Below are 27,088 nucleotides of genomic sequence, written 5' to 3'. Positions count from 1 at the left end.
AAATTGAGAATGAGCTAAGCTGCAACTGAAAGAATTGAGAATCAGTTTTGTGACTACTGTTTTCATTTCTATTTGCAAAGCGAAGCTCAAAACTGTAAATTAAATAAATTATAGGATATAAAATTTGGTGAAAGCGCGTTTAATAAAACAAAATAATAAATTGTATAATGTTTAATGTGTGCCAGCATATTTGATGTAGCCAAATTGACGTTCGGTTAGTAAGACCCACCGTGGTGTTATGGTAGTGTGCTCCGCCTGCCACACCCAGGGCATACGGGTTCGCACCCCGGGCAAAGCAACATAAAAATTTTAGAAATAAGGTTTTTCGTTTAGAAGAAAATTTTTCTAAGCGGGGTCGCCCCTCGGTAGTGTTTGGCAAGCGCTCCAAGTGAAAGCTCTCAGTGAAAACTCATCTGCCTTGCAGATGCCGTTCAGAGTCGGCATAAAACATGTAGGTCCCGTCCGGCCAATTTGTAGGGAAAATTAAGAGTAGTACGACGCAAATTGGAAGAGAAGCTCGACCTAAAATCTATATGGAGGTTATCGCGCCTTACATTTATTTACAACTTTTTTGTTCATTTGACTACTAAAACGGTCAATTACGAATCAACGATTTATGCGCAGTTGATTCAACATCTTGTTGCGATGGATAAAAATTGACAGAAATTTCGGTTGAATTTACCAGTCTTTTTCTTTCAGTGTATAAAGTCTTATAAATGATGTTCCAAACAACCGATATAACTCTAAGAGTTAAGACATCATGCTAAAAGAATGTTAACCATATAATAGCCGCGTTATTTTTACACGCGTATACGTTTCGCTTGCGCCTATCCCCGCTTAGATAATGCTTAGGAGACCCATCTAGCGGCTGTGGCTAAACGACTAGGTACAGCAGCAGGGTGTACCGAAAAGCGGTGACACAACCCTCTGTTGTATTTCTGTGTATAACATATAGCTGAATCAGTTGTGATAAATAGTGGACGCGCATATAATACACAGAATTAGTGAAGAGGATGAAACATAGACACATATTTCAGTTACATCTGAGTATAATGCGTATTGAAATTTAGTAGTACTAATTTTATGCGTAGCAATTTCAGAGGTGTATTTAAAGCTTAGCAGTCCATATAAAGTTTAAGCGTAAACGTATATAGATGAGAAAAAAAACGCGGCTATTATTTCTAGGAATTATTAGCCGTGTTTTTTTTTTACACGCGTACACGTTTCGTTTGCGCGTGAAAAAAAACGCCTATCTTCGCTTAGATAATGCTTAGGAGACCCAACTAGCGGCAGTGGTTAAATAACTAACATAACAGCACAGGATGTACCGAAAAGCGGAGACACAACCCTCTGATGTATTTCTGTGTATAACATATAGCTGAATCAGTTGCGATGAATTGTGGACACGCACAGAATACATAGAATTAGTGTAGGGGGTGAAACAAAAACACACATTTCAGTTACATCTGAGTATTATGCGTATAGAAATTTAGTAGGACGAATTTTATGTGCAGCAATTTCAGAGGTGTATTTAAATATAGTCGCTTAGCAGTCCATATAACGTTTAAGCGTAAACGTATCTAAAAGTAAAAAAAAAAAAACACGGCTAATATTGACTTATAAAAAGCTCGCATTTTTTCTGGGTGTGCCCATACGTATGTTCTATATTTGTAATTATATTAAGCTGTAATGTGAAAAGTAGCTTTTAAGTCATTTCGCAACAGTTCCCCCAAAAAATTCAGTATAAAAATTTCGGATACTATCTTTGTATGTACTTGCTTTTATTGATTCAGAATAGTCTTTTGAGAAAGCCAAATGTATGTCGGATCTGTCAATAAGTTTAGAGTATTGGGACATACTTTGATGAAGTGACGCGCACTGTTTCATAAAACACTTGTTGTAAGTTTACATACTAAAAATTAGTAGGCGAGAAAAACAATAATGAAAATATTTGAGTAGTAAAAAATATGAGGCAGAGTAAAATTATTATTGATTGAAAGTGCGTGCGCGTCAATTCCTCTTAGACTTTTGATAATGACTTCGCATCCTGCGTCATCAGAAGTGGGCAATGAGCCAGAAGAGTTAAATAGTGAAAATAGTGTATGGAAAAAATTATACGAACAACAGAATAAAGAGTTTGTTTCGTTGTTAAAAACATTTGGTTCGACTTCCAGTCCAAATAGTGATGTGCAGCTACCGGAATTTGAACCAGATGGATTTAATGTAAGTGCAGGATCCTGGATAGCCACCGCAGATATGTGCATGGCAGAGAAGCCCTTAAAGGGTGCATCTTTAATGTTGGTTCTTAGTCGTGCTTTAAAAGGACAAGCTGCAAATTGGCTAACACACATTTTGTACCACGATATGACTTGGAATGAGTTCAGAGATATTTTCGTTTCAAGATTCGACTTTTCGGAGACAAATTCTGCTTTCCTTATCAATTTAAGTAATAAAAAACCAAAAGAAGTGCCTTGCATTTTATGCAGCAACAATAATGACGTCATTATCGACCAAATGGAAAAATTGTAGCTTAGTTCGACCCTCGTATTCATCGATTGTCTTTCACATAAAACGTGGGAACAAGACAGCTTTTACAGCAAGAACTAAATTCGATGTCGTTTATCAAGAGGAAAATTTCATCAATGAACAGTGGATGTGAATGAATTGATACCAAACGTCAGAAGCATTCCCCACTTACATTTGCTGTCAAATGTTTCATCTGTGGTAAACCAGGACACAAAGCGGTGATGTGCAAATATAAATTGAATAAAGCCACACAATTACCACCCAAGAAGGAATTACCAAATAGAAGTTCTTTTAATCCAAACAAGGCATCAGTGAAGTGTTATCGTTGTCAGGGTTTGGGGCATTACGCCTCCTGATGTCCAAATGCAACCGAAAATTTTAAAAACAAAACATCGAGCGGTATTGCAAATCGTAGAGTCGATATTTGTGCTTTTAAGTCGCCATCAGGTATTTTACGACAGTCAGGTGAGCAATACACTTTTTATTACGATTCTGGAGCGGAGTGTTCACTTATGAAAGACCCTATAGGTTCAAAATTTTGCGGTAAGCGTTTTAACAATGTCAGATGAACATTTGTCATACAATATCATGATAGGTCGTGAGACTTTAAACCAGGGCGTGTGCGTCAAAATGAGTTGTAAGGAATTATTTTAGTAAAGTCGAAATTTCAGTAAATAATTGTAAGAAGCAAATAAAAATCTTCAGTATTAAAGACCTTAATACTGATATTCCATTGCAATTTCAATCGAAATTGGTGAATATTTTGAACAGGTTCAAAGAAAGTTTTACGGCAGGCACGCCTTGTACCTCTACTGCTGTTACTCCTATGCAAATACGCCTTAAATATCCGAACAAGACCGTTTGTAGACGGCCTTATAGACTAAGTTTTGAAGAACAGGGCATTGTTCGCGAAAATATTAATGAACTATTAAGGGTGGGAGTAATTTGGCCCAGCTGCTCTCCTTTTGCTAGCCCCATTTTACTGGTCAAAAAGAAAGATGGTTCAGATCGCATGTGTGTAGATTATCGCCAATTAAATGATAATGCTATTCCTTTGTCTTTAATAAAAAAACAAAAATAAATGTAAGGCGCGATAACCTCCGAAGAGATCTAAGGCCGAGCTTCTCTTCCAATTTGCGTCGTGCTCCTCTTGATTTTCCCTACAAATTGGCCGGACGGGACCTACATGATTTTATGCCGACTCCGAACGGCATCTGCAAGGCAGATGAGTTTTCACTGAGAGCCTTTCATGGCAGAAATACACCCGGAACGCTTGCCAAACACTGCCGAGGGGCGACCCCGCTTAGAAAAATTTTCTTCTAATTGAAAAACCTTATTTCTAAAATTTTTGATGTTGCTTTCCGGGGTTTGAACCCAGGGCATCCGGTGTGGTAGGCGGAGCACGCTACCATTACACCACGGTGGCCGCTATCAGACCAAATTAATAGACTTCATGGAAGCTATTATTTTACTACTTTGGATATGGTTAGCGGTTATCATCAAATACCGGTGCATTCAGATTCTGTAGAAAAAACGGCTTTCATAACACCAGAAGTTCACTTTGTGTACCTGGTCATGCCGGTTGGATTGCGAAAAGCTCCAACAGTCTTTCAACGGGCTGTTATGAAAGTTCTTGGGGAGCTAGCTCATTCTTATGTGGTAGTTTACATGGATGACATTTTGGTATTAGGAACAGAAGATGTTGAACAAAGTATAAAACGGATTGGCATTGTTTTACAAATAATTACCGACGCTGGATTTTCGCTTAATATTAAGAAGTATATATTTTCGAAGCGAAAGGTAGAATGCCTTGGGTATGAAGTGAGTGATGGTCAAATTAGAACCAATCCAAAAAAATAGAAGCTTTGGTAACTCTTCCTCCACCAAAAACGGTGACTCAACTACGCCAATTCATTGGTTTAGCTTCATATTTTCAGCAATTCGTTCCAAAATTTTCCCAAGTAATGTCGCCCTTATATGCCCTAACGAGTTTAAGTAAAGGAAATCCTACTGAATTGCATACTGATGCAAGCGCTTTAGGATATGGTGCAATCCTTATGCAGAGAAGTGACAAAAATCTTCGTATTGTGGCATATTTTAGTAAGAGAACCACACCTGTAGAAGCAAAGTACCATTCTTATGAACTGGATACTCTCGCAGTTGTAAATGCTCTGAAGCACCTTAGGCATTTCTTATATGGTCGGAAATTTATTGTAATTACAGACTGTAATTCTCTGAAATCGGCACGTAGCAAGCTGTACTTGACACCTAGGGTACACAGATGGTGGGCATTTCTGCAATCATTTAATTTTGATATCATACATAGGAATGGCGATCGTATGGCCCACGTTGATTTTTTTTTTTTCAAGAAACCCACAATGTACTTTAAACAATCACGTAGATAAAGTTGAAAGGAAAGAAGTCAACATTGCGGATATTTCCGGAAACTGACTAATTGCTGAGGAAATTCAGAAAATAGTTTCTGGTTTAAAAAATGGTAAGCTTAGCGACAATTTATCCAAAACCTATGAGCTGCGGTCAGGTGTGCTACATCGCATTATACAACGCAACGGCAGAACGAAGTGTTTGTCAATCCTTCCTCGCACCCTAAGATGGTCGGTTATAAATTGTGTTCATGAATCTTTAACTCATATCGGATGGAAAAAGACTCTCGAAAAACTGTATGATATGTACCGGTTTGAGAATATGGCAAAGTATTACAAAAAAAAAAACTTTAAAATTTTTTTTGTATTTTTTCCGAAAAGTACATTTAAAAACAAATTAAAAAAAAAAAAGATCCCGAAAGGTCAATTTTTGTAAAAGTTATAGTATTTTGAAAACAAAAAACGATGTTTTTTTTAAATTCATAACTTTTTTGTGTTGGATGAAAAAATTTGAAAAAATTCTGAAAAACGTCTTTCGTAAGCTAGAAAAAGAAGAAAAACTTTCAGCCAATTCTAAAGGGGTTGGGTTCAAAATTGGTCAAAATGGGTTGGAATACCCCATACATATCTACAAACATGTGTCTGAATATATTTTGTATACATATGTAAATGTGCATGACATGTCATGTTGTTTTGGTGTCACTTGAATTTCGATGTCATCGAAGATTTTTGGAGCATATTTGACGTGGACACTGCTTTCATTGCTGCAGGTTAACCACAAAAAATTTGAATTCAAAGTTTGGTTACAAAACTAGAACAATAACCTATTTGGGGGCGGCATATTTATATACATATATACACTTGTACCTATGTATGTGTGTCACAGGAGTGAATTAATCCTTGATTGAAGTGATGATCTGTAAGATTGATGTGAGTAAATAAAGGTTGCTTTAAAATTGATAATGGTACCAAAGTCCACTTCAGTTTTTGATCGAACAGCGTTCCTAAAATTCGATTTTGCAAAAAAAATATTCGATTCACTTTCTCCAGAGAGGGGACAAATTAGCCATGCTACTTTTCTGATTTTTTTTTGAGCAAATTTAGGTATATTCCAGCTCGTATAGTTTACTTTTAATTTGCATTTAGAGTTCTTGGCATTGTGTGCAGTATCCTAAAGTGCTTGAGCTTCGGTTTTAAAAGTATATTGGTCTTTATAAAATAAATAATATGTCAAACTAGCACTTGGAAGCATCATAATTTTTGCTTCCAGCACTGTTTCCAGTTTTTCCCGAGCGCTAGAACTAGTTGCCAGGATTCGATAAAGGTTTACTTTTGGGGCATAAAAGTAATGCAAGGAATAACGGTGGAGAATTGAAATGGTAGCACGCTATGGGAGAAATATTTTCTAGGACCAAAGCTGTATTTTTTCCAGAAGTGTTTCAACTTGACTAAAGGCCTATTGTGACAACTTAATCTATAGGAGCAAACAAAAACAAAGCTGAGACCTGAAAAGTACTTCGGTTATTCAGTTGCAAGAAAAAGTTCGATTTTTGCTGTATTGTGTAATTTTCAGTCTAGCCAACAGAAAAAGTAATGTAAAGATCCCATGGAAAATTTAAAATGGTGGTTTCATTTTTCACAATACAGCAGAGTTGTTTTTACTATTCGAAATTTTCAGATTGTCACATTAGAACTACGATGCACTAAAAAAACACACATACACAAACTTCAAGTTGCCAATAAGCCCTGACGAGCTGAACTGGAGATGAACTAAGCCACTATTTGACTAGATAGTATGATAATCTCAATGAGATCAATAAATATATATTTTAAAATGAGGCCTGTTCCGAAATGGAGGTGGACATTTTATTTTGCTTGTTATTCCACTAGTTGGAATTTTTTTCCTCAACATTTCTTATAACAAAAGAAGGATACTTAAATTGAAAAGAGAAAACAAAAATTCTTTAAATTTTCATCCAATTTTGCTTTTACCGGCTTTTTAAAGCTTCTAGAAAATAAATCTTTTATTTTCGTATATTTTTTTCAAGTTTTGTGATAGTGTGGACAACTCAATTTTATTTGGACATGTTGTCTGCATTTTATTGGGCGCAATTCTGGGAAGTCTGGTAGATTCTCCTGTTTTAATTAACCTGGCACCCTCCCTGTTTTTATCCATATTTTCCTTTGGCATCTAATACCAAATTTGTTATTCAAATTATTCAAACTAGAAGGAAAAGAGTGTCACCAGTCGGTTTGATACAAAACTGGAAAATGCTGGAATTTTTTCATTCATTCTTATGTAGCTTTATCCGTTCTTATTTACAAAAATTTTTTTTTCAAGAAACGTTCCTAGATATTTTTGTGCTTGTTGTTTTTCTTATACAGCCAATTATTTGGATACTACGAATGCGATAAGATTATTTTTCAGCCCCATTCAAGAAAGCTCTGAAGTCTTCGGTACAGCCGACAGTCCCGTCCTTACTTTTTTTTTAACTAATTCTATCATTGTGTCAGTGGTTCTCGATATTTCGCTAAGCTTCGTACTGATATTGATTTATTTTTATGCATTAAGCTTCCTATCTTCCTTCATGCCCGTTATCCTCGAAACAATTTTTTTCTTTTTTTCGAAAAAAACGTACGCCTATTGCCAGACTTTTACATACATATATTATTAATTACCAGTCATCTTGTACAATTATAGCGGCTTCTCAATAAAAATCTTTGCTTAGGTAACTGTACACTTGTTTCATGGTCTAGTTCTTCAATTGGCGATACAGCGAGAACTGTGAAAACTCTATCGCTGAAGAAGCTAAGCTAACAGTGCTTTACCTATAATGATCAGACATATACACCTCCAGGAATAATAAACTAAAATTGAGCACTTTCCTCTCGGAACAGTCTTTATGCAATAAATTATTTATTTCTCGTCCAGCATTCGAGCAATCTACGCTCTTTATTAAAAAAAAAATAATTATTAAATTAAGAAACTATTTGAATCCCTTCAATGCAGACATCCAAACTGTTATTCCTTCTATTATAAAAATTCTTCAGAAAAAATTATTTACGGAACTTTAATGTTTTAGTCAGGAAGAAATTATTATATCTGTAATTTTATTTTATAAGTTCGCAAAAAAAATTAAATACGCACTTTTATTTCTTAGGGACTGAATAGAGGTCCGGCCCTGCAGCTTAGGAACGGCTCATCCAAATGAGACGATTTTTTTCATACAGAATACTTCTTGCTTCAACAGAAAGCTGTAATCAGATTTCAATTGGATGAAAAGAAAAGTATAAGAATACTACTATGAGGGTTGATTTTAGTTTTACTATAACAGATTTCTGGTATTATCAACAAAAACATTCAAATAAGCAAATGGATTTCAAATCTAGGCATTTAGAAGAATCTGTTGGTAAACATTTTTTTGTTATGACAAGACTACCACACAAGGTGGTACTGATAAGTAAATGTTAATATTGTCCGATATTGTTTGTTGCCCCTGAGGATGCTGAAATATTCAGCGAAACGTCGGGCGTAAGGTGAATTAATCGTTTTATTTGCACCAGCATAAATTAGATCAGACTAGCCTACAAATCATAAAAAATAAAAATTATTGAACTGATCGCAAAAAACCCAACAAAAATTTTTTTCATTTGGATAAGCTATTCCACAGCTTTAGGGGCGACATTTTATTTATTTTTAAAAAATAAAAGCACCAATTCAAGTTTTATCTTCGGGATTACAAGATAACTGTCCGGATTTTACTTTTATTTGTGGAGTTTTTTTTTTTTTTTTTTGAAACGTCCGACAAATAAAAAAAGATGCACGATTCGTCATGAAAATGCGATGAGTATAACCGGGATCCCATAAAGTTTCAGCTAAGGTAGTTTTTTGAGCCGGACTTGTTCGACTAAAAAAGAAAATAACTATTTAATTGGTCCAAAGCTTAAATAGATTAACTCAAATAAGTTGATTACATGATGAGCTCAGTTACTTAAATATGCCTAAATATTTATTATTACTAGCTTTGAAAATTCGCTGATCGATATTTGCTAGGGTGCTTATAAAAAACTGCTCCTTTAAATTTGTTTTAAAGCCAACTAGGCCCTTTTATATGAAAAAACCTGTGAAGAATATCTTAAAATTTGTGGGATAATGAGAAAGCGTTCGTCAGAAGTCACCAAAATAGAAAAATATTCATACATAAAATTTCTAACTAAAAAAATTTAAAAAATAGCAACAAAAAGGCAATATTCACAGACATATTATAAATCGTTCATTGGGGCATTCAAATGGCTGAGTGGATAGAGGCATCTGCTTTTACACTGGTATGAAAAATGAATGTTGGGGATTTCGAGTTTAACACGAAAAGCTAGCATGTCCAAGTAACTGTAGTCGAGTGCAAATTTTGTACTTTTTCTCTAATATGAGTAAAAAAGAACAAAAATTAGCTATCCACCTTTATTTGAGAGCATGTACCCTAAAGTTAACACGAAGTTTGGTCTATTTAATTACTTGAGCATATTTCGAGTAAATAATGTTCGCAATGTCATTGAGATCATGTTTATTTAATTTATTTAAATATCAAATACGTTGTCAATTACAATGTCAAATATTAGTGCATAAAACACAGATACATACATACATACATGTGTTCTATGTTACATGTCCGCGCAAATATTTTCATAATTTATGCTATGAGAAATTAAAACAAGTAAGGAAGGCTAAGTTCGGGTGTAACCGAACATTACATACTCAGTTGAGAGCTATGGAGACAAAATAAGGAAAATCACCATGTAGGAAAATGAACCTAGGGTAACCTTGGAATGTGGTTGTATGACATGTGTATCAAATGGAAGGTATTAAAGAGTATTTTAAGAGAGAGTAGGCCATAGTTCTATGGATGGACGCCATTTAGGAATATCGCCATAAAGGTGGACCAGGGCTGACTCTAGAATTTGTTTGTACGATATGGGTATCAAATGAAAGGTGTTACTGAGCATTTTAAGAGGGAGTGGGCCTTAGGTCTATCGGTGGACGCCCTTTCGAGATATCGCCATTAAGGTGGACCAGGGGTGACTCTAGAATGTGTTTGTAGGATATGGGTATCAAATGAAAGGTGGTAATGAGTATTTTAAAAGGGAATGGGCTTTAGTTCTATAGGTGAACGCCTTTTCGAGAAATCGCCATAAAGGTGGACCAGGGGTGACTCTAGAATATGTTTGTACGATATGGGTATCAAAGGAAAGCTGTTAATGAGTATTTTGAAAAGGAGTGATCCTTAGTCCATAGGTGGCCGCCGTTTCGAGATATCGCCATAAAGGTGGACCAGGGGTGTCTCTAGAATGTGTTTGTAGGATATGGGTATCAAATGAAAGGTGGTAATGAGTATTTTAAAAGGGAATGGGCTTTAGTTCTATAGGTGAACGCCTTTTCGAGAAATCGCCATAAAGGTGGACCAGGGGTGACTCTAGAATATGTTTGTACGATATGGGTATCAAAGGAAAGCTGTTAATGAGTATTTTGAAAAGGAGTGATCCTTAGTCCATAGGTGGCCGCCGTTTCGAGATATCGCCATAAAGGTGGACCAGGGGTGTCTCTAGAATGTGTTTGTAGGATATGGGTATCAAATGAAAGGTGGTAATGAGTATTTTAAAAGGGAATGGGCTTTAGTTCTATAGGTGAACGCCTTTTCGAGAAATCGCCATAAAGGTGGACCAGGGGTGACTCTAGAATGTGTTTGTACGATATGGGAATCAAATGAAAGGTGTTACTGAGCATTTTAAGAGGGAGTGGGCATTAGGTCTATAGGTGGACGCCTTTCCGAGATATTGCCATTAGGGTGGGCCAGGGTGACTCTAGAATGTTTGTACGATATGGGTATAAAACGAAAAGTGTTACTGAGCATTTTATGAGGGAGTGGGCAATAGGTCTATAGGTGGACGCCTTTTCGAAATGTCGCCATTAGGGTGGGCCAGGGGTGACTCTAGAATGTGTTTGTATGATATGGGTATCAAATGAAAGATGGTAATGAGTATCTTAAAAGGGAGTAATCCTTAGTTCTATAGGTGGACGCCTTTTCGATATATCGCCATAAAGGTGGACCAAGGGTGACTCTAGAATGTTTGTACGATATGGGTATCAAACGAAAGGTGTTACTGAGCATTTTAAGAGGGAGTGGGCATTAGGTCTATAAGTGGACGCCTTTTCGAGATATCGTCATTAGGGTGGGCCAGGGGTGACTCTAGAATGTGTTTGTACGATATGGGTATCAAACGAAAGGTGTTACTGAGCATTTTAAGAGGGAGTGGGCATTAGGTCTATAGGTGGACGTCTTTTCGAGATATCGCCATTAGTGTGGGCCAGGGGTGACTCTATAATGTTTGTGCGATATGGGTATCAAACGAAAGGTGTTACTGAGCATTTTAAGAGGGAGTGGGCATTAGGTCTATAGGTGGACGCCTTTTCGAGATATCGCCATTAGGGTGGGCCAGGGGTGACTCTAGAATGTGTTTGTACGATATGGGTATCAAATGAAAGGTGGTAATGAGTATTTTAAAAGGGAGTAATCCTTAGTTCTATATGTGGACGCCTTTTCGAGATATCGCCATAAAGGTGGACCAAGGGTGACTCTAGAATGTTTGTACGATATGGGAATCAAATGAAAGGTGTTACTGAGCATTTTAAGAGGGAGTGGGCATTAGGTCTATAGGTGGACGCCTTTTCGAGATATTGACATTAGGGTGGGCCAGGGTGACTCTAGAATGTTTGTACGATATGGGTATCAAACGAAAGGTGTTACTGAGCATTTTAAGAGGGAGTGGGCATTAGGTCTATAGGTGGACGCCTTTTCGAGATATCGCCATAAAGGTGGACCAAGGGTGACTCTAGAATGTTTGTACGATATGGGTATCAAACGAAAGGTGTGACTGAGCATTTTAAGAGGGAGTGGGCATTAGGTCTATAGGTGGACGCCTTTTCGAGATATCGCCATTAGGGTGGGCCAGGGGGACTCTAGAATGTTTGTACGATATGGGTATCAAACGAAATGTGTTACTGAGAATTTTAAGAGGGAGTGGGCATTAGGTCTATAGGTGGCCTTTTCGAGACATCGCCAATAGGGTGGGCCAGGGGTGACTCTAGAATGTTTGTACGATATGGGTATCAAACGAAAGGTGTTACTGAGCATTTTAAGAGGGAGTGGACATTAGGTCTATAGGTGGACGCCTTTTCGAGATATCGCCATTAGGGTGGGCCAGAGGTGACTCTAGAATGTTTGTACGATATGGGTATCAAACGAAAGGTGTTACTGAGCATTTTAAGAGGGAGTGGGCATTAGGTCTATAGGTGGACGCCTTTTCGAGATATCGCCATTAGGGTGGGCCAGGGGTGACTCTAGAATGTGTTTGTACGATATGGATACCAAATTAAAGGTATTAATGAGGGTTTTAAAAGCGAGTGGCCCTTAGATGTATATGTGAAGGTGTTCTCGCGATATCGACCAAAATGTGGACCAGGTGATCCAGAAAATCATCTGTCGGGTACTGCTAATTTATTTATATATGCAATACCACTAACAGTATTCCTGCCAAGATTCCAAGGGCTGTTGATTTTGCCTTGTAGAACTTTTTCATTTTCTTCTACTTAATATGGTAGGTGTCACACCCATTTTACAAAATTTTTTCCAAAGTTATATTTTGCGTCAATAAACCAATCCAGTTACCATGTTTCATCCCTTTTTTCGTATTTGGTATAGAGTTATGGCATTTTTTTCATTTTTCGTAATTTTCGATATCGATAAAGTGGGCGTGGTTATGGTCGGATTTCGGCTATTTTTTATACCGAGATAAAGTGAGTTCAGATAAGTAGGTGGGCTAAGTTTAGTAAAGATATATCGGTTTTTGCTCAAGTTATTGTGTTAACAGCCGAGCGGAAGGACAGACGGTGGACTGTGTATAAAAACTGGGCGTGGCTTCCACCGATTTCGGCCATTTTCACAGAGAACAGTTACCGTCATAGAATCTATGTACCTACCAAATTTGAGAAGGATTGGTAAATTTTTGTTCGAATTATGGCATTAAAAGTATTCTAGACAAACTAAATGAAAATGGGCGGAGCCACTCCCATTTTGAAATTTTCTTTTATTTTTGTATTTTGTTGTATCATATCATTACAGGAGTTGAATTTTGACTTAATTTACTTATATACAGTAAAGATATTAAATTTTTTGTTAAAATTTGAATTTAAAAATTTTTTTTTTTTAAAAGTGGGCGTGTTCTTCATCCAATTTTGCTAATTTTTATTTAGCACATATATAGTAATAGTAGCAGCGTTCCTGCCAAATTTCATCATGATATCTTCAACGACTGCCAAATTACAGCTTGCAAAACTTTTAAATTACCTTCTTGTAAAAGTGGGCGGTGCCACGCCCATTGTCCAAAATCGTACTAATTTTCTATTCTGCGTCATAACGTCAACCCATCTGCCAAGTTTCATCGCTTTAATTGCCTTTGGCAATGAATTATCGCATTTTTTCGGTTTTTCGAAATTTTCGATATCGAAAAAGTGGGCGTGGTTATAGTCCGATATCGTTCATTTTAAATAGCGATCTGAGATGAGTGCCCAGGAATCTACATACCAAATTTCATCAAGATAGCTCAAAATTTACTCAAGTTATCGTGTTAACGGACGGACGGACGGACGGACGGACGGACATGGCTCAATCAAATTTTTTTTCGATCCTGATTATTTTGATATATGGAAGTCTATATCTATCTCGATTCCTTTATATATGTACAACCAACCGTTATCCAATCAAACTTAATATACTCTGTGAGCTCTGCTCAACTGAGTATAAAAAAATATTAACAATGATCTGAAACAATGCGGGCAACAGCCACAAAACAAACCAGATCAACAATGCGAACAATGTTACACGGATATGCGAATCAAATTAAAAATGTGTTTTACAGACAAGAAATGAAATATTAAATAAAATTGCATTACAACACATTATAAACCAGGCATGCTTAACGAACGAAACGATATCATTTCGTTACGATAATCAACGCTAATAAACGAAACGAAGTCACTTCGTTTCGTTTATTAACGTTGATTATCGTAACGAAATGATATAGTTTCGTTCGTTAAGCATGCCTGTTATAAACTAATTAATTTAAATAATTTAACTTAAATATGCCACAAACATCGACTGAACGAACGACTTTCGTACATTTCTCGGTTAACATAATACATAAACATCACAAACAGCAAAAATTAATATGACAAAATAATCCAGGTGAAAAAGAGAGGGAGAAATAAGTATAAATAAAAGCTTTAGAGAAGCGGTTCGTCGGTGTCTAAAGAGCCATAACATGATTTCGTTTCGTTAGGTACAACCCCTCACCAGTTCCTTCCGAAAAACATACATCTCAGTGCACCGATGTGCATTTAGTTTACCTAGAAGCTGGTTTGTAATGCCTCACCAAGAGAATCGTCTCAGCACTTTTCTTCTGAAATATGTAATTTCCAAAAAAGTATTCGTCTTTTATAGCGCAGACTTCATACTTACGACCGAAAGTGTTGCAAACGAGACCTGTAATTCGTATTTCCTTTAATTGTCTACCTGAACTTAGAACTTTTAAATGGGCAATTTTAGAAGTTGCGTCACAAGTCACGCCAAAAATTCCCTTTTCGCGATAATCGACGCCAATTGGACGCTCCAAGGGAGTCCAGGACTTCTTCTACCTGTTACTCCCAACTCAGTGAAGATCTACTACTTTGTCCTACACTGAAAGGAAAGCTGGCAAAATCAACCGAATAACGGGTAAATTCAACCGATCTGCCTACCAATTTTTATCCATCGCAGCTGTCGAGTCGACTTCGGGCAAATTGTTCATTCTGAATTTACTGCTTCAATAGTCAAATTAACGGAAATTTTAGTATCATGAAAAAGCCATATCAACAGCTCCATTAAACTTACAGTAGTTAATGTTAAAATAGAAGATTTCCGTCGCAAATAGGATATTAGTGAGGACTGTTGATAAGGCATATATTTCTGTGGCGTATTTAGTGCCGTTAGCGTAAGTTTTCCTCTAAATTTGGCTGATGTAGTTGCATTGTACTGACAATTGGTGGTTGTCGAAATATTCAATGAAATCAATTCATAATGACCAATTAAATCAGTCATAAAAGAAACATCAGTTAGATTGATTGAGAATCAATCGAGACCAACACTTTGCCGGTTGAATTAAGCATAACACGATAAATGTTTCCGAATGTCTGCTTTAAAAAAAATCGATTCGTAAGCGAATCATTTTGGCTTTTATTCCGTGTACTATAACCAAATGACCTAAACCTTCTTCGATACATCATTTGTCGCTACGGACCGGAAAATGACCCGTCCCGAATTTTTTTCTCTAAAATATTCCAAAAGCCACCCAATCGTCCGAAGAATGTGCAGGCCTTATAACCTTAGACTAACAAAGTTACTCTTATCATTAACAAGAGGGGATTGTATGCTCAGGCGCCACCTGCTTTTAAATAAGGCCTTGCGAGTAATATCAGATGTAGGAAATGCGTGTTGGAGGAGGAAACGAGCGGTGCTCCAGCCCTGCGATCTCAAGGATAAGAAGTGACACAGCTATCAGTTCTTGAAGCAGCAGGCAGCATAATTCCCAGAAAGCTTCTAGTATTTGCGAAGAGAATGGAGTTATTTTAAACCATAATCTTTCAGCAAACTTCTGGTAACACTATTGACTCAGTCTAGGTCTTCGCGGATCAGTTTGACCTTACCTAACTCCAAAACGCAAATAAAATGTAAAAGAAATATGCCATTCTTAAATCCTCCAATATTTTGACAATCCAAATTTGGACTAGTTTAGTTTTTCGATCAAAAATGCAAATAAGCGGGATACAATATCTTGCAAACGAATATTATTTAACTATTATTTTTATAGGGTGCACCTTTTCAAGAAACACATTGAATGACTGCTGATATAATTGGGATAATATTTGGCAGTAAATTGTTCGTATAACAGTTTCCAACACTGTATATGTCCTCCTCCCACAAATATGTATTTTTGGGAAGTTATACAGTCCTCAAGAAAATTCGGAATGTCTTGCATTTGCGAAATAGTCTGAAGTTCTGAATACGTTAAGTTTTTGACAATTGCCGCAAGGTCTCCAATCATTGGCACCCTCAGGCCCCATGTGCAGAGGTGACGAGTAAGACGGTGAAGAAGGACGCCAGCTATCTTTCTGTCCTATCTTTTAGGCAGATATATTTTACTTCCTTTAAAATAAAGCTACTCAATTTACTGGAATATATAAAAAAAAATTTAGGTTTTTAAATAGAACAACACCAAAAAGTGCGGTTTTGACACCAAAAATTGTTTGTGTGTTCCTATAAATGTTTTTAATGAACAAACAGGCAACATAAGGTTTTTCTTAACAGCATAATAACAGCTGTGATGAAGATGTTTTTTGTTTTAAAATTTTAACAGAATTATTTACAAAAAGCGCATGTAACAAACATAACATCGTCAGGTGATACAACTCTTCCTATTGTGACATCCTGCAAGCAGCAGATTTTGTAAATTACGGTTAAAATAATTGTCGGTATTAAGGCCTGCGGCAAATTTAAATAATCCTTCGGTATATATAAAAATTAAAAAAATAAACGCAAGTAAAAATACAAATTGTTGGTTAATTACTCATTCATTCAAATTTGTATTTAATTCACCAATTATCTGCTCCGCTGAACGGCCTGCTGGTGTCATATGCACGAAATGTAATTTATTACCTCACAAATAAATCAACCTTTTAAAATAATAATTATGACTTTGTTGTTATGTTAAAACACCTGTAAAAAGCCAATAATTCTGAACTCATAAAAATTTATTTATGGCCAAAACATTTCAGATCTTATTACGGATAAGTCAAAACTAATTTCATAAATAAACACATGAATTTGTAGATATTAAATAGCTATAGGAACTTGTTAAGGGTTAAGCATTGCTGCCCATGGAAAGTTAAATATGCCTGTGCATCGACCTTTTTTTGTAGTCATCCTCTCCCATCATTTGCCACATTCAACGTTATATTTCTATTGTTTCATTATATGCATTGCTGTATGCACATATGTACATATGTATGTATCATACAATTTGTTGGGCACACTTATAACAGCTGAAGGTATTAATAAATAAATTCAGTTTGTCGCATTAGGCCAACCGATAACGGTAACGGTCATTAGTTTGTAAAACAATAAATTTACCAATTATGTACTAAGCATACATATATATTCTCATATGCGAAAGGTATGAACTTGAACATGAATTCTGAAAGTCAAAAATAAAGTTATCAGTCTACTTTAGCACATCATAATTGTCGCATCGGTTTTATTTCGCATCAGCTGACAAAAAATTTTGTCAGCTCGTTTCAGAGCTAATACAACTAAACAAGGAAAACGGATATTCAAAATTATTAGTAAAAATCAGAAACTTTTTATTATGGGACCATGAATTAGTGCTTTATTGGTCATTGCGACTGCAGCAAAAAAATTATGAAACGGAAAATATATGATCTTATTCAGCTCCTAAAGAAAAGCTCTTCCGAATTGAAACAAAATGCAAATTATAATTACTTGTGGATTTCTTTTTTAAGAAGCATATAAGTACATTATAATTAAACACAAATCTAAAGAATAAATTATTGTACAATAATTTTCCAGTTGAGTGAGCTGTAGAGGACATGATGAGATTTCAGGTCAAAGCCACAACATTAAGAAAATTAAGTGAAACCGCTGCTTGGTGTGGAAAATAAATAAATCAATAATCAACTGAACAAGCATTTATGTGTAAATATATATCCCCTGTAGGGAAAATCTCTAGTTCAAAACTGGTGCCCTTCAAGTGCATTCCGAACCACGACTATATAGTTCGACATCTATCTCTTTACATGCTTTCAACTGGCGGTGGGAATTTTCCAAGCTGCACTTCACTAGTTCCGAACTAGATACACATTTCCACTATAAATCTAGTTCCTTGTTGGCACTTTTCCCACAGTTTCGAGCAAGTGTAAAAACTTACATCTAAGATCTAGTTATTTTCTTGGTACTATTTCGTTGGCTTCGAACCCGACCGAAATTTTACATGTTGCTTCTAGTACGATATTATCCCCTTTTTCGATAGTTCCGATTTCGTGTGATAGTGTGGCGAAAAAAGCCATACCCATAGTCAAAGCTCCTTAAAGCTGGTATGGAAAATTTTATAACTGCAGAAAATCTACATATGCAGCTACTAACGAACTAGTACTTATTTGGCACTTTAGGTCTAGTTCCGACTTCTCTTCGGGGTCTTTAGGTCAGTTAAATGCATAGATACGTTTGCTGAGTACATACGTAGATGCTGAACATATTTTCGCCAACAAATATAAAAGTACTCATAAGCGATCAGCTGACGTACTGCCAGACGTCATTGCAGTCACCTGCGTTTCAACGCTTCCATTGTTGTACATTGAGCGAACGTGTTAACTTATGTGACATTTATGACTTGTAGTTAAAAACAACTTTTAATAATGTTATCGATGCACTGGTGCTACTTTTGTTGTTGTGGTTGATAAAAGTCACGCGCGATAAAGAAACAAAACGTTGGCAGATATTAAATTATAGCCGATGGATGAGAGAGAGCCCTCACTAATTGACATTAAATTTACGCACATCTACGTCGTTCAACATACTGAATATATTTAAAAATATATGCATACATGTATCTGTATATAAAATATTTTGTTTAATTGTTGTTGGTCCTTGGATGTGGCATAAATAAAGCGCAAGCTTCTGCGAATAAGCAAAAACAAAAAACCCTATGCCCGCTGGGCTTGAATATTGGATGTATGTACCATGCAGAAAAAAAATCTAACTATTATTTGCTTGTTTTACGTGATTCCAGAAGGTGACTGCCTTCTGCTGAGCTATAAAAACGTATGTATTAACTTATTGGAAAGCATTTTACCGTTGCCATAGCGACCACTCTAACAGAGCCATGGAAACAAATTCTAATATTCCATTTTCACTGGTAGTCCGGACAGCCTGGATATTCGGTGATAGACAATACAATAATCTAAAAATCAGTGATATTATTGAAAACGTAATTATAAATAAAATTAAAAATCACCTCACCATTCTTGTGTATGGACAAAATTGTATACAAAGTCAAATGTAAAAAAAATAGTTTTCCGCGAGTCTTAGCAAAAAAGTATATTTTATCATAAGAATATATATGTGTAAATCAAACGCCAGCATGTAGAGATAAATTGTTTTCTTGAAAACAGCGAAAAATATATGATTCAATGATCAAATTTGTAAGTGATGCATCGCATATCGGACATGTATTTTTATTTAACAGTTGCGTATAAAAGTTTGAATGACCCCCGATATTTCGACAAAAATTAGTTGACTACTAGTTATTTGTCGAGTAGTGCAGAAATATCCACTTCGGACTACTTTGCGGCCATCGCCATATGCTCTGTAAGTTTTTTCAAAGCAAATAAGAAGATAATGGTGCACGTTGGCTAATTAGAAACCAACTTGTAGTTAGCTCGTAATTAGCTTCTTTTCCTGTTGGGTAGTTTCGGTAGCACATACATACGTATACATATGTACATGTAGGCATCGATGCTTTTAACTGATAAAGGAAAAAATTTTCGAAATCAAATTACTTTTACAATTGTTGCAATACTGAATGTACCGCGGAAAATAACTTTAGAAGGCAAAAAGTCATACATTTTTTATACACCGGGAAAAAAATGAGTGTAACACATATGCACATATCTATCCATTTATGTATGTTCTTTTGGACACATGTAAAGGTCACACATATTTATGTGCGTTTATCTGTTTACGTGCACAATAATAATATGACATTTTAAATTAACTTGCATAACCAAAGTAAGATTGTAACAACATTAAAGGCTTTTTATCTGCTGAAAGTGGTGGCGAATTTTTTTATGCCGTAAGCTTCTGTGAAATACAAATCCGTTAATCCTCAATTTTTGATCCCTTTAAATAAAATTGTTTCTATATATTCGGCGGCCACCGTGGTGTGATGGTAGCGAGCTCCGCCTACCACACCGTATGGCCTGGGTTCACACCCTGGGCAAAGCAACATCAAAATTTTAGAAATAAGGTTTTTCAATTAGAAGAAAATTTTTCTAAGCGGTGTCGCCCCTCTGCAGTGTTTGGCAAGCGCTCCGAGTGTATTTCTGCCATGAAAAGCCTTGTGCTTTTTCGTTCATTTCAGAGATTCGGTTCTTTCATCCTTTTTCTGATGAACGAACAAGTTGTACTTTTTGTTCATCAGTTCCTTTTTTTTCAAACAAATTTGTTCGCTGCAGCTCACACCAACGAAAAAAGTCAACAAGTGTAGATGGGGGTGTGTATGCAGCAATGCTTTGTGTAGGTATATTTAAATGTTAGTTACAAATTTCGGAATATCTAGGAAGTTGAAAGAGTACAGACACAAATTTTAAATAGGAACTTTTCAAGTTTAATAAATGTAATAATTAGTTTCTTGCAAAGGATGTTTTACATAAATAGTGCACACATATCTTTTCGTAGCAGTGCCACACATATCTTTAGTGTAATTGGCATCATCGACATTTGTGCTCCCTGTGAATTTATTAGTATGTATGTATGTATATGTATACAATGTTCGTGAACGAGAAGAGAGAAAGACTCAGATTAGATAAAACGGACTAAAAGAACAAATAGAATCGAAATCGAAGATCTAATTCACTTATTCAGTTGAGATACCCGGTTAATTGAACAAGTTCAGAACGAAACGACCCAACTCTGTTTAGAGCTTAGTAATCTTCTATCCCTTGCCAGGGAAAAGAAATGATAGATGTAATATTTATGGCTAAACTATTCCAATAAATTTTATGTCCACATTTTTTTGAAAGAAGTAATGTGCCTATCGGAGTTTCGACAGATTTTAAATTTATCATTCTTAAACAATGCAGGGCTAATTATAATTAAATTCACTTTTTTAGTGCTTGTGTAAGGACTTCACAATTCAACCACGCACAATTTATGTTTCGGAATCGCTTCTTACCATAAACAAAAAAAAACTTTTTTTATACTGAGCGTGCTTTGCACACAGAGTATATTAACTTTGATTGGATAACGGTTGGTTGTATAGGTATAAAGGAATCGAGATAGATATAGACTTCCATATATCAAATTCATCAATATCGAAAAAAAAAAATTTTGATTGAGCCATGTCCGTCCATCCGTTAACACGATAACTTGATTAAATATTGAGATATCTTCACCAAATTTGGTACACGAGCTTATCTGGACCCAGAATAGATTGGTATAGAAAATGAGCGAAATCGAATGATAACCACGCCCACTTTTTATATACAACACATTTTGGAAAACACAAAAAACTTAATTATTTAGTAACTAATACACCTAGAATGTTGAAATGTGGACTGATATTGAGACTCTTGATACAAATTTGAAAAAAAATTTTTTTTAATTTATTTAAAATTTTACAAATATTACTTATTAATCATAAATCAAAATTCGGCAGAGAGGTTGCCTTTACTATAAGGAAGATTCGAAGAAAAATTAACGAAATCGGTTAAGGACCACGCCCACTTTTATATGAAAGATTTTTAAAAGGGTCGTGGGCGAATAAAAAGCTATATACTTGCAAAAAAGAGCTTTAAATTAGTGGTATTTCATTTCGCTAGTGGATTTATAACAATAAATAGGAAAAACTTCAAATTAAATAAAAACAGGCGTGGCACCGCCCCTGTGATGACTAAGAAATTTTCTATGTTTCGGGGGCCATAACTCGAAGAAAAATTAACATATCGTATTGAAATTGTGTACACATATTTTTCTTATAGCAGAAAATATTTCTAGTAAAAATGGAGGGGTCAGTTAAGACCACGGCAATTTAGATATAAAACAAGTTTAAATTGGTCGTAGACTAGAATAATAAGCTATAACTTAGCAAAAATAGTTTTGAATCAATGATATTTCACTTATCAAGTTTTATTGTAAGAGGAAATGGGGAGACATTTTTAATTAAGGAGCGGTGCCACGTGTTATATAGAAAAGTATTTATCTGCGCCAGACATGTCGGTTGTGTGGGATGGAGGGCAAACCGTTAGGCCTTGTTATGCTTATTTTTATTAATATTATTATAAGCAACTTTAAAACCAATATTTTGGGTTCAACGAAGCCCTTATTTTAAAATCTCCTATTACCCTCTTAAAGATAAAGGAACATCTTTTATTCGGCGCTTGCTATCGATGCCTATATAATTTATTGAGGATTAACTAAGCGAAGTATGGGAATTGGAGAAAGGCTGTATAGTCAATTCTCATTCATGAAAGATTTAAATATGAAAATTAAAAAAATATAAATGCTATCTAAAATTATTGAAAAGGATTGGGAGAGATACCCGAAATATACTGCTGTTATGTTCTCAGAAAGTAAAACGGCCCAAGATGGAATCATGTAAGCAAAATATGCTGAAGTCACGCATGCAAAATCTCAATTTATAAAAAAAAAAATGAAAGACGCGAAAACCTCCGAAGAGATTTAAGGCCGAGCTTCTCTTCCAATTTGTTTCGTGCTTCTTTTAATTTTTCCTACAAATTGGTGGCACGGGACCTACTTGTTTTATGCCGACTCCGAACGGAATATGCAAGGCAGATGAGTTTTCACTGAGAGCTTTTCATGGCAGAAATGCACTCGAAGTGCTTGCCATATACTGCCGAGGGGCGACCCCACTTCGAAAAATTTTCTTCTAATTGAGAAAACTTGTGTCTAAAATTTTGATGTTGCTTTGCCCGGGCGTGAAACCAGGGTTTTGGATGTGCTAGGCGGAGCATTCTACCGTCACACCACGGCGGCCGCCTAGCTTACTTAAAATCTTAAGAAGCATTTTCAAAGCTCTAATTTCTAAAATAACTGATTCGACTGTTCAAACAGGGATTGTAAAATACACCATTGTATGGTAAATAATTTTGCTGTGGTATAGCAAAAAGCGGCTTATGAAAAAACTCTTGTTTAATATCTATAATAATAATGACTAGATATTTCAATCGGTTATTAAACACCTAGTGAAAGATTTTTGTCACTGGTAGAGCCAAAAGTATGTATTTCAAATGCACGTGCCCTCTAAGAAATTGGACTAGGCTTGCAACTGATGAAACGTGAAGTTTAATGAATTGAAAACTAAGTAAAAGAATGAAACTAAATTATTTTATATTAAGTGTACTTGCCGCTTACTTAATTCAAGCATACCGAGAGATATTGAGAGTTTGTGAAGGCACGTCGATATTTAAATCTTTCTCACCCAGCTCAATGAGTTCAAGGAATTCCAGGACTTTTGTTGGATTAAGCCACGCAAGGTACTTTAAAACTAAGTATCTTGGCACAAGAAATATTTTAACTGGAAAAAAGAAATTATTCTTGAAGGCGATAAGTCTATAAATGTACAACGAATGCGATTAAAAAAATTTATTTTTATATTCAGCTTTTAAAGCAAATGCAAAAGAGATTTCATTTTGGTAGAAATATTTTGTGTGAAATTATCCCCGTAGGTGCTAGCAGAACCCTTTAACCCCTGAGGCCTGGTATCAAAATTCACACTTACTGAATCTAGGTTATGATATAAAGTTTAAACGTTAAGAGAAAAAGTAGATAAGCGTCTATAGAAATAGAACTAACAAAATTGTTTAGTTTCATTTATGCTCTACTGAATTTTCCACATATTTTGACCAGAATGCAAATTTTTGAACCGTTCCTTACTAAAGCTTAATTGCGCTATACATTTTATTTTATTGCAATCAACAACATAATACCGGAACTAAAAGCTTTGTGAGCAAAACTAGCTTCAGAACGTGAGGTTTGTGAACGACAACCACTTATTCTAGAAATGTGAAAATATAATACCATGAACTACATTTTATTTTTATTTGCTCCTTGAATTAAAGCAAAGTATTTACTGTCTAGTAAAGTTTTATATAGGAAACCATGGAAATATCCTAAAGTTTTTTACAACGAATACGACACTCTTGCATAGCTCTTTATATGCAAATAAAATAAAACAAAAATTTGGTCCTTTTTTTTTTTCCTTTCAATTTTGGTCCCAAATGAAAACGTGGTGTGGCAACCGTGCTGTCAATCTTCCTTTGTTAAATTCACTTTACGTAATTCATACATAATTCATACATAATTAAGCTTAGTTAGTTTCGTAATATTAATAGTTTGAGCTTGATTTATTAGATATGCAAATTCATATCATTCTTTTAATACCATGGAAAATCTGAAAAACTTTACTTTGTGTTTTTAGTTTAATTTTGTCAGGTCAATATTTTAAATACTTCTCCTGATCTTGTTTGCTCCTGGATTTTCATGTTACATCGAAAGAAACTTTTACTGCACCCCGAATATAAGTGGCATGTTCCTTTTTCTGAATAATGACTTAAATTTTTTATTCATTATTACGGACCAACAAAAATGTATTGCAATCTTCTAGGACTGCAGTCAAAGGAATAATTATTTCTAATGGAATGTTAATAGTTGCTTATATAGCATCCGCAGACTATTGTAGGTAGGAACAGACCATAACGAGACCATAATTTAAGAGATACAATGCACCTGGTTAATTGCGTAATGAAATAAATTGTTTGTCGGTTTTCGAATGCAAGTTAAAGTTTTACTTAAGTGATACTCTGATCGAAGAATAGAAAAGCCAGTTCTCCATTTCTTAGAACTGATTAGAACAAAGGCCGTTTTTCATATTTTGAGTGGCAAGTTGATATAATATTGAATGATTTGCTTCACAAGATGGTAGTGAAAACATATGCAAAGTGCATTAAATTTTAAATAAAATAGGGCAAATGTCTTAAAAACCCCAACAAATTTTTAACAAATCCAAGCGTAACGTTCTACTAAAATAAGCTAATAATTACCTTTGGAGGAGAAATTCGTGTGGTTCTATATTAGTACTTCAATTAATTTCTGAGATAATTTGTGGCACATAGCCCTTAAGTTGTTTATTTTGGACCATTCCGTAGGATTAAGTTTTATTAAGTTGCTATTCCATTGTAGGTTATTATCTTAATACATCTTAATAAAAACGGGAAGACTAGAGATCTGATTTATTTTTCCACTTTGTTGTTCACTCTTTAATTTATAGCACCCGATAATCTTGACCTCCTAAAGTGATTTCTTTTCTCGACTAATCGATACCTAAGCAATGAAATGAAAATAAATTTAATTTTTTGACTTTGAATCAGTTGCTTAAAATTTTGTTTGAAGGGAAAGGATTTAATTGTATTTACTAATATGGTTTTTGGCGAGGTTTATAATTGCTCGTTTTATTTTACCATATTTAGGATGATGTTTAGGATTAATTGTACATTTCTCATTATGTTTTGTACATACTTTGTTTATGAACATTTTGAATTTTTTGTCATCTGATTGTAGGCGAATACTCTGCTTCGGCAATAACTTCTGGTGTAAGCAGCAAAAAAAAAGTGGGAGACCAATACAAGTGGGTAATCGCTTTCCTAACACTTTTCGTACAACACTGGCACCACAAACTTACCGCATTTATTATCCTAATGAAAATTATTGCATCGGCGTTACAACGGTACATTGTACAGCGGGTGCAAGGCGGCAGGTACGTAAAGGCAGCTGAAGCAACAACCCCGACATTCGACAATGTGGCGACTACTAACAACAACCAGCCGTTAACAAACTTTAAAATCAGTAGACAGATGAGTAAGAAATTTCTTTGCTCTAGTAGTGCACAAAAACAATGTGAGACTTGTCACCTCACCGGTGACTGGAGTTACAACAAGAAATATAATAAAAACGGGCCACTCCTCATTGGCCATGGCAACATAATAGGGGAAAGCAACGGCATAAATTGCGATGATGAATGTCGAAATGTTGGCTCGCGAGTTGAAAAAGCGCTGCATTTGTTGGCAACAAAGGAAAAAACTTGAGTTCTACGAAATTCGCACTGTAATTATCCATGGAATTTAAAAAATAAAATCTATTCAGTTTTAGAGTTTAACATAGCCACGACTATAATTAATTAAGTTTTTTAAAATAATAAAAAAAAAAATACAAATTGAATTCTCAATGCTTTCTGCTGTAGGCGGCTCAAGAATTTAGGGTTCCGAATCGATAAATATTTAGCAAAAGAATTATCTATAAAACAAGTAAAAGTTAAGCTTAGTCTAGTTTAGTTTAGGCAAGCGAAAGTAATTTAAAGACATATTTTTAAGGCCAATATATTATTTATGTTTTTATACTCAGTTGAGCAGAGCTCACAGAGTATATTAACTTTGATTGGATAACGGTCGGTTGTACAGGTATAAAGGAATCGAGATAGATATAGACTTCCATATATCAAAATAATCAGTATCAAAAAAAAATTTGATTGAGCCATGTCCGTCCGTCCGTCCGTCCGTCTGTCCGTTAACACGATAACTTGAGTAAATTTTGAGGTATCTTGATGAAATTTGGTATGTAGATTCCTGGGCACTCATTTCAGATCGCTATTTAAAATGAACGATATCGGACTATAACCACGCCCACTTTTTCGATATCGAAAATTTCGAAAAACCGAAAAAATGCGATAATTCATTGCCAAAGGCGGCTAAAACGATGAAAATTGGTAGATGGGTTGACGTTATGACACAGAATAGAAAATTAGTAAGATTTTGGCCAATGGGCGTGGCACCGCCCACTTTTACAAGAAGGTAATTTAAAAGTTTTTCAAGCTGTAATTTGGCAGTTGTTGAAGATATCATGATTACATTTGGCAGGAACGTTACTACTATTACTATATATGTGCTGAATAAAAATTAGCAAAATTGGATGAAGAATATGCCCACTTTTTAAAAAAAAAATTTTTTTAATTCAAACTTTAACAAAAAATTTAATATCTTTACTGTATATAAGTAAATTAAGTCAAAATTCAACTCCAGTAATGATATGATGCAACAAAATACAAAAATAAAAGAAAATTTCAAAATGGGCGTGCCTCCGCCCATTTTCATCGACCGATCGGCCGTTAACACAATAACTTGAGCAAAAACGGATATATCTTTACAAAACTTAGCCCACGTACTTATA

The 27,088-nt window shown here is 35.3% G+C and overlaps 1 protein-coding gene across 1 annotated transcript in view; it reads left to right on the top strand.

Annotated features, from left to right (window-relative positions):
- dpr15 (defective proboscis extension response 15) overlaps window positions 1–26,216 on the top strand; it is an 89,562-nt gene extending 63,346 nt beyond the window's left edge. The window contains exon 6 of the mRNA XM_067763833.1: window positions 25,427–26,216. Within this exon, the coding sequence (XP_067619934.1) occupies window positions 25,427–25,950 (524 nt within the window). The 3' untranslated portion in view covers window positions 25,951–26,216. The remainder of the gene's footprint in view (window positions 1–25,426) is intronic.
- Window positions 26,217–27,088: the final 872 nt, after the last annotated feature.

Source organism: Eurosta solidaginis, chromosome 1, assembly GCF_040869045.1.
Source record: "Eurosta solidaginis isolate ZX-2024a chromosome 1, ASM4086904v1, whole genome shotgun sequence".
NCBI classification, from domain to species: Eukaryota; Metazoa; Arthropoda; class Insecta; order Diptera; family Tephritidae; genus Eurosta; species Eurosta solidaginis.
The sequence above is the reverse complement of the archived record's forward strand: the minus strand, read 5'-3'. Positions and strand labels throughout refer to the sequence as shown.